Source organism: Varroa jacobsoni, unplaced genomic scaffold (assembly GCF_002532875.2).
Source record: "Varroa jacobsoni isolate VJ856 unplaced genomic scaffold, vjacob_1.0 scaffold_58, whole genome shotgun sequence".
Classification (NCBI taxonomy): Eukaryota; Metazoa; Arthropoda; class Arachnida; order Mesostigmata; family Varroidae; genus Varroa; species Varroa jacobsoni.
In genome coordinates this window covers 42,159-51,472 of record NW_019212960.1, presented here as the reverse complement: position 1 = coordinate 51,472, position 9,314 = coordinate 42,159, and the positions used below count along the sequence as shown (strand labels likewise).

The following is a 9,314-nucleotide window of genomic DNA, read 5'->3' as shown; positions in this document are numbered from 1 at the left end:
TTGAGATTATTCTCTATGCACTGAACTTGCTTTTAATACGTTCATATTCACTACTTGGGTTCATCATGCTATTTTTCTGGCTGAATCTTCGTATTTATGGCATCCCATGGCTGCGTACCGTATTTAATTCCAAAAGTAGACTTAAATCTACTTTTATATATCTTCTTTATATATTATATATCTTCTTTATATATAAACGAATACTAGAATAGCATGAATGCCCACGACCTAATTCATTACCTTTGCGCATAATTTTACACGATGCGATCTTGAAGAAACTTTACATGTACTTCAATAATGGACTATTACACTATCGTTTCGATTTTTCTTTTTCAAAACATGATACTTTTTACAGACTGCAGTAAGTGGTTTAATAGGCATAAACCAAAAAAAAAAATGTTATACTTTGTCTTTAATTAAATTATAGCTCTCAGGGTAAGGGGGTCTTAGAAGCATATCCGTATATTTACTTTTCCTGAGCTATAAAATTATTTTGAGCTTCAATACTTTAGTATATTTAAGTTGAGAAATGTCAGGATGATTTTCAGATGGTGATGAATACCACGAACACACAAGGAGCTGCCCATTGTCACATAGGTGGCGCTTGTTTCGAGCTAAACTCTGTGTGATGCATTCATTCATTTTAGCACCGATACTGTTGTCCGCCGATAGCGCGTGCTGTACGCTGCGCTCAGGATATGCTTGTTCTTTAGTGGCGTTTTGAGCAAGGCGGTAATCGCAAACATATTTAACAGTTCTTTTACGTCGACCGTTCGTTGTGCAGCAAATAAGGTGTGTTAAAAACACGATTCAACGAGCAAAGAACACATAATTTCTTTGTTTTTTTGTAATACATAAATATACCTTGATTACTCACTGTGCTTGTCTTCGTTAGTCGTTGATATGTTTTTACTTTCTTAAATACCAATTTTTTCTAGAACTGTGCACATGTTAGGTGCTTATATATTTATTTATAAGAAGTGGCGGCAATTTTCTATAGAGGATTAAAGTTGATATGGCGGTCAACATTTAAAAGCAATTCGTTGCTTCCGTCATATCGAACGGTTATTTCATCTGTAGAGTTATTTATTACCTTTTATTCAAATTTTATTGCCTGTATATATAAGGCATTATAATTTTATCTACATTTCTCAGTTATCAAAGGATTTCTTGTAAAAGAAATTCTTTCACGTCATTATGAAACAGAGGCAACGCCTCAGATATCATCAGTATTATATACCTACAGTGCGTTTTAAAATTAAAAGCCAATACTTAGTCTTTAGGTATTGATTAAACAATCTTTGTTTCATAGAAAAAAATTTTTCACAGTTAGACCTTAGAGCGTTGAAATTAGAAAAACGTTTGCCTCATATCCTTTTGAACATACATCGCTTTGTTTTAGATGGTCGAAACACACTGACACTATTTTTTGCCACTATTCGATAAATAGAACACCTCTGAACTCGGCAATACCGAACTTCGACGCAAATGTTTGATAGTGACAGAAAAGTAATTTCTGTTTTAGGAAAACTAATTTAGTGACAGAAAAGTAATTTCTGTTTTAGGAAAACTAATTTCGTGCTGCGACTTGGTGCTTGAAATAAAGCTCACATACATCCTTTCGGTGGGAATCAACTGATTCTACAGACTATTTCGGACATCTCGAAGCTGTTTATGAGCTTACTTTTGCACTTGTTTGAGGAGACTGTGACGTATATATATGATCATTTGAAATATTTTTGTTATTGTTTTCTTTTAATGTTGCAGTAGATTCATATGGTCGTGGTGACCATGTGTTCGTGAAAAACCACAATCCTTGGCGTGTCGCCCTTAAATGCACTAAAAGAACGACTGAGCTTTGACAGCGGTGGAGTGGGCCATCCAGGGATGTTCTATAGGATTTCTCGACTCTTAGTTCTAGTAGTCAGTGCTCTACTTTTCATATTTATTTTTCAAGCAGTTAGGAATTTGGTAGCTTTGTTGCTTTTGGTTAATAAGTTAGTGGAGCTACCACTAAGTTATCGTCTTCCACACCGACACTCAGTAAAAGTGGTATAAATGTTATTACTGCGAATAGAGTCTGAGGTCTAAAAGTTTGTTCTGGGCTAACGTTCAGATAAAAAAAGCCGCCTTCAGGCAATGAATATTGGAATTATTTCTCCAACGAAAGATTTTTTAATTAAGAGAACAGCTCTAGTTAAAATACTACCTTCACAGTGAGTTAGCACCTGTTTTATCGCGTAACACGTTGCAAATTCCGCACAAGGCATTACCCTCAGAGTGACAAAAACTTGTGTGAAAAACATTTGTGCTGATAGTCTGTAGGCAAGAAAAAGCACTTTACGTATACTTCGCGGAAAGTACACAAGTGATATGGTTGGGTACCCCGTATACTTTAATCAAGAATAAAATAATAGTTTATCCCAAAAATTTTGCCGAGATGTTATAGGTCTATCTTTGATAAACGTATTGGCAAAAAACTAATTGGCGCCATAATAATACGATGCTGGTATTAGTTATGCCTAAACAACTTACATATGAATTGTTAGTTCATCTTTAAATGCATTTTACATTAGTGATACAACCAATTCAAGGACAAGCGAAAGTATGTCAAATTCGAAATAGAATGTTAAACTATTATTAGGGCACTTCATGTAATAATTAAAAAGGAATTACAAAATGCTTTAACTCTATCTTCTAGGTATTTACAGTTATTCATCAAAATGCCAGCTCTACTGGCAGAACACCCTGGCTGCACACGTGCACAAATTGAAGATTTTCCATCTCAACCGTCCCTCAAGAACATACAAAATTCTTTCTACGGCCGTTTGCCAAAACAACAACATGCCTCTCTACAAGAAATCGCAAAGGCGCACATCGAAAGCTTTAATTGGGCAATGGAAGAAGGTTTACAGCTTGCACTAAATGAAATCAATCCTTTGGAGTTTATGATAGGTTTGTTCTGTTCCTTCTACCCGCTCTGTATGCTTTCCCGACCGGTAATAGTTAATCAGAATAATAATTCATTAGTTAGAGTAATATGTAATTAAAAGTGTTGCTAGAACATATTATTTTGTCTAGTTTTTAACAGTGATCTTCGGCGTTCTTTAGGAAAATCTCGGGTAAAGATGATTATATCGAAGGCTGAAGTTTACCATCCCGCTGTTAGTCGTCTCGCTGGCAACTGTCGGATACTACAGGTAACACTTAAAACTCGTGACTTATTCATCACTGATACTGAAGATGTATTTTTTTCTAAATTCTAGTTGCAGTAGCCAACATCGTGTGCTCAAAAGATTTTGTAAGCTTTGACTGCACCGATCTCGGTGCATATTGCTTATGTGTACGAAAAATTAGATCCTTACTTCAATCGGTTGCAAAGTTATGTTTGGTAAGCTCCCGGTGAATTCGTGGAGACTAAACATTTGTGTGATCCAAGCCTTCAAGATTTTCCAATAGATTTTACAATAGCCGATCCATACTCCCTATCTGAGTTCAACCGCCTCAAATAAAATTTAACTGTTACTGATATCACTTAGTAAGCGTGGCTTTCAGATACTCGACTTTGATTCTAAAAATATCAAACAGGAGAAAGAGCCATCAGAATTTTAACTATAGTCATTCCTCTCGTTACTCAGAACAAACTTCCAATGTCCGTTGTTGTGTTGTGTAGAATTTGCTAATTCCTTTTCCGTGTGCCACTTTCTTGAGCGTCTTTTAATGACTCGAATTCTACACATAAACATTATTGTATAATTATTTATGAAATAAACCCGTACTGTTATAAAATAACAGTACGGATTAACCATTAAGTTCACTAAGTGTGAATGCACGTTAAATTCCTATAAGTCCGCCCAAATGTTGAACATATAAATGAGCTCTGTTACACACTAAATTAGCTCCCGAGAGTTCAATATGTTAGTCTATTGAGCATTTACGAAGCTACGGCCTCTAAACTATATTTTATTTAAAATATCCAGTGGATCACATTTTACCTTTTTCTTGTATGTATAACCTTTTGCCGCCATGAAGGTAGGATCCCATTCTTAATATTAATACAGGTACAAGTTGTTTAATTAAACGCCTGTTTAGTTAGGCGTGAACGTCTATAATATATTTAAAAACTGTTTTTAACACCACCGACCCGGGCGCCCTCTTTTTTCGACGATTTCCAAACTAAAAACGCGTACTCAAATTCCTGACTTACCATATTTATGTGCCATATATTATTAGGCTGACATATAATAATGATGACTTTTCTTTCTACATTCTCTGTTTCCTTTTCCATCTCACTGCTGGCTTACTTTATACTCCGATTAAAATACTGTACAATGCGTAGAATTGTATCTCGAGTTCACACTTCAGTGATGGATGTTAGCTGGGAAATGAATGCATTTTTACGCCTATCCTATTTTGCTCTTCCTGATGCTAAAAAGGGGCTGCGATATTTGTCCTATTAGAACCATATGTGTATCTTGGTTAGAAAATAGAAGCCTGTGTGCTCCAACTGAGACTAAATAGAACGTTCAAGAAAACAGAGGTTTTCGTCGGCCCAGTATTGCACGACATGAGTCACCGTATAGCCTCGACAGACATGCTTCCATAAAGATCCATTCCGTAAAAATCGTTACAGTTGAAAAGAAGTTATCTCTTCGCCGGCATATAGTAGTGAAATTATTGGATATCTTCGGAAAGTACCCCTAAGCTTAAAGTTAAACTAGATCTCTATCTGAAGAAGACCACACTTAGGGTTTCCTAGGGCCAGAAGAGTTTTATTCACTAAGAAACACGTGAAAAAGTAAGACGGTAGACAAGAACTGTCTATACTCCAGTGGTTTCGGGCGAACCAAATTATCCAGTGGTGTTGACTGTTTGATATTTCGGTTCAGTGATGCATGACTCGGTAAGCAATACAAAGTTATTCTTTCCAACCACAATGCCACGCTACACATGACTTGAATAAAGGTTCTTTGCATTTACCTTATCTTCCAATGCCCGCGCCGATGGGTTACCACCTTTTCTGATCGCTATGAAATTCCTGATAATTAATTTGACAGTGAAGAGACTTGCAAAAACTGACTGGACGAGCTCTTTAACAGCAGACCTAAAAATGTATATCACGAAGGAATAACTAAATTGGTTGATAAATGGGATCAGGTCATGGAGTGACGGCAAATACATAATTAATCAATTTTTATTATTAATTATTAATTAAAGCAAATATCTTTATACTTGAAAGTAAAATATTCAACTATATACGCGCTATCTTAATCGATAACCTTTTGCCATTTTCTGGAAACACCGCAATTCCATTACTGTAGAACTTGAGCGGTGCTTAGACGAAAAATTTTGACAAGTGATTCTTGTATCCCCTCATGAAATTAATTAACACCATCAGAGAAGTTCGGCAGAGACCGCAACAGATGATAACCTGTTGGTGCAAGATCCAAGCTATACAGCAATTCATCTAAATTGTCCATACGAGTACCCTTAATGTTTACTAAGTAGCTAAATATACACCTGGTCTGGCATTATCGTGTTAAAAAAGACTACGCCTTTCCTGTTCACTAGTTTCGACTTATTATAATATTGTTAAATGTTGACAATAGATATTCGAATCAACTGTTTTGCCGGGGAGCAATAACTTGTATTATAATATAATGATTATTTTCCAGTTCTAATAATCATACAGCATCATCTTCTTTGGTACCAGATTGAGCTTTACCACAAATGTGATGTTTAGAAATAACTCGATTTCACTGCGTTTCTGTAGAGCTTTGCGGACAGAAATACGATTGAGTATATTATTTCGCGTCAGACTGCGTGGAACCCAAACATCGAGCTTTTTTTTGTAGTCGGATTACTTCATATGGCTGAAAATTGTCTGGTGGTGGCTGTTTAGTTCTCTGGCTATATCATGGCTACATCAGTTAATGATATCAAGTGTTGGCCGTGTGCAACAATAACTCGCCGTCCACTTCGAAAAGCACCCTTCACATTGAAATTTCTATAACGAAAGCGACAGAACCATTTTTGGATCGTTCCCGATCTGAGGCGTCCTTCCGATAACGCCTCTCGACCATAAGCAAGATGATTTTTATGGGACTGTGTAGCATTTGTGCTTTTATAATAATTGTAAAATATAGAGTTTTTTCAAAAGTTTCACTTATCTTTAAGGAAATGACATAAACGTGGACTTGACCCATACTACGCGAAATATGTGAATCCACGTAGAAAAAACGGTCTTACTTAATTCAACTTTCAATAAGTTTTTCGAAAATCGCATTTAGAGAGACATATTATTGTTGTTGTTGTTCAAACGACCTATCGTACTGTAAGAAGGATATTGAGATTGCAATTAATATGGAATTGTTATTATTGCAATTTCAATTACTCTGACACTCCGGGTGATCGTTCTGGGAAGGTCTACCCAAAAGAATGTCGTATACGCCGCATATCATACCGGGGGAAGTTAGATTTGACACTCGACTGGTGGATGAATGGAATCAAGCAAGAGCCGATCAAAAGAACTTGTGGCGAGATACCGATCATGGTGAAATCACTGAAGTGCAATCTTTACGGTCTAGATCCAGAGCAGTTAGTCGAACGCGGAGAAGAGATGGAAGAATTCGGTGGCTATTTCGTCGTCAATGGAAATGAAAAGGTAAGGCACATGAAACTGCTAGAACTCTTATGTTATTTTTACCTTTATACTTATAGGCAAGCAGGATATAACAGGCCAACTGAACCCAAGAATATTATATGAGAGCTAAAAAAGTAGTATCATGTATTCTTTACAAATTAGAACCATCCTGAAAAGTACCAGTTACTAGATTACAGTACAGCGAACTATATAATCAGGTAGGTAACTTCATATAGGTAACTATGCTCCTCAAACGTTTGGTGATTCTGATTTGTAAGAAGTCGTATAAAAATATCTGTGCTTGATTATGTATGTTTTAATGGAAGTCAGTCGGCTGGCTAGAGATAAAATATCCTATATGTAACGGAAACCATAGGAGGGAACACATATAGCTACAGTCAGGTAGCATTGACTTTACCCAATATTTTAGTTAGGCCCTTAAGAAATTCTAGTCATAGCACAAGAGGAATAAGGCTTAGCTAAAACTGTTGATATGCATCAATAGAAGTGTACGCTGCGTAATATTGTGACGATCTTTGTATGTTCATTAGGTTATCCGGCTGCTCATTATGCAACGACGAAACTACCCTATAGCGATGGCAAGAAACGGCTGGAAAAATCGTGGTTCAATGTTTTCAGAGTTTGGGGTATCGTTACGTAGTTGCCGCCGAGATCAAAGTGCCCAAAACATGGTTCTCCATTATCTTACCAACGGGACAGTGCAGGTAATATCTTATACTAGCCTGAACGTTATCTTGCTTGGTGTAATTCATGAAGCCGCATATCCATGTGCATTAGAGAACTACATTTATTTCCGTTGTCCTATAATCATAAAAAATTATCATAATCACATAAAAATTATCACAAAAATGATAATTCATTTTGAAAATAAAATGTGTGAATATGTAATTAATGATATTTGCTATCAAAAGTCATGGCTTTTTCTTTTTTACTGAACATTATTGTCTACCTGTTGAGTGACCCATTTTATTTTAAATTTATTTGAAGTAAGGGGGCTGTGTATCATTTCATGTATAATTTCATTGGTTTGATTAAATTTCTTAAATTTAGTCTTTACCTTTTGATCGCTTATAACGTACGACTTTGTCATGAGGATTTTGTCTCACATTTTGACATAAACATCATAATTACCATTTTCTTCTGAAAAAGAACAGATTTATAGTAGGAATTTGAAAACACTCGACAAGTATAAGCTGCAGTTATTTTCACTCCATGCTAAACGTTCACTCGCTGAAGGTGCAGTAGTAATGTGCCACTGTACCTTAAAACTCAATACCGCGTATTGCTGAAGATAAAAGGTACCAGCGTGGACTGCTTATATGCACATAATTAAATCATCTTTCATAAGCACAACGGATTTCAAGAAAGCGTAAATCTAGTTTTAGTTCAAATTTAGCGTGTCAGAAAACCCTTAGGTAAAAAGATTCGCTTTTCAAGATATAACATCTAAGGAACATCCGACACTGCATGATACACATGTACTCAGTTGTATAATGAGACACTAAAACTTTTGCAGCCTTAACTTATAATCATGCTTACTTGGGATACTCAAGGATATCGAATATAGTAAATAATGACTCTATCAGGTGAATCTCACTCTGAGCGTTTGATTTGTTGTGAGTTGTAACCGAATGGAAATATATCGATCAAAATCGCATACAGCAAAACTATGAAAGCAAGTCGTTTACAAAATCGAATCGCCTATAGTAGTCACAAATTTAGTAAAAACAAAGAAATTTTCTATTTACATATTCCCAAACATATCCACTTTGCTATACTAATATATTTCACTATGTTATCCCTTCAGTCATGGCAAACAATTAAGCAATGCGCTCAATAATGTAAAAAACCATTATTACTACCATAATAGTTATTTTAACGTTAAACTAATTAAATTATTTTTTCTTTTTAGGTCATGATCACGTATCGAAAAGAAGTGTACTTTGTGCCAGCTGTTTTGCTATTGAAGGCGCTCGTTAACAAAAGCGACTACGATATTTATCGGACCCTTACTCAAGGGTGTGAGAACGACTCATTCTATAAAGGTTTATATCCAAGGAAGTCACTAGGGGGAATTTAAATCTGAGTCTTAAAGTAAGAACACCCTCGTATGCTCGACATAAAGTGCCCCTTTTCTCCTGACAGGTCTTCAAGGAGACGTTAAATTATTTAGATTTTTTTAAACATTCTCCTATGTGTCTTACTTAACGGTTGGAAAGTTCCCACTGTCGAGAAAGTAGATTAAAAAAACTGAACGATTGTTTGAAAACTTGTTTAATGTAAAATATATATAGAGAACTACAAATAAGACATAGTATGATCCCATATGTGTATTGAATGGCTCAAAAATTCATCAAATGCAGCTCAAAAATGCACGTCAGTTATCCCGGGATGTTGATGAAGAAAATAGCGGTAGTTTCAAAGAAAAGATTATCTAGCGGCAATTTTTTAGCGAAACTCCTTCTATTGCACGGCTACCTAAGCTGATTTACTTACAATAACTAGGAATGAATAAATGACGAATTTAAGAAAACAATTCTTTGAAAATCGCTTGTCAGCGGTTTAGTCCCTGAATCAAAAAGGATATCCCTAAAGGATTTACCCGTCGGCTTCTCATAAAATTGTATGTATCTATCATTACATAATTGCA

General features: G+C 35.7%; 1 protein-coding gene across 1 annotated transcript in view; it reads left to right on the top strand.

Moving 5' to 3' along the window:
- The first annotated feature begins 661 nt into the window (after positions 1–661).
- Positions 662–9,314, top strand: part of Polr1B (RNA polymerase I subunit Rpl135) — a 15,263-nt gene continuing 6,610 nt past the window's right edge. Inside the window, exons 1-6 of the mRNA XM_022834280.2 lie at positions 662–792; positions 2,702–2,955; positions 3,112–3,200; positions 6,425–6,664; positions 7,195–7,368; positions 8,577–8,709. Of these exons, the coding sequence (XP_022690015.1) occupies positions 2,724–2,955; positions 3,112–3,200; positions 6,425–6,664; positions 7,195–7,368; positions 8,577–8,709 (868 nt within the window). The 5' untranslated portion in view covers positions 662–792; positions 2,702–2,723. The remainder of the gene's footprint in view (positions 793–2,701; positions 2,956–3,111; positions 3,201–6,424; positions 6,665–7,194; positions 7,369–8,576; positions 8,710–9,314) is intronic.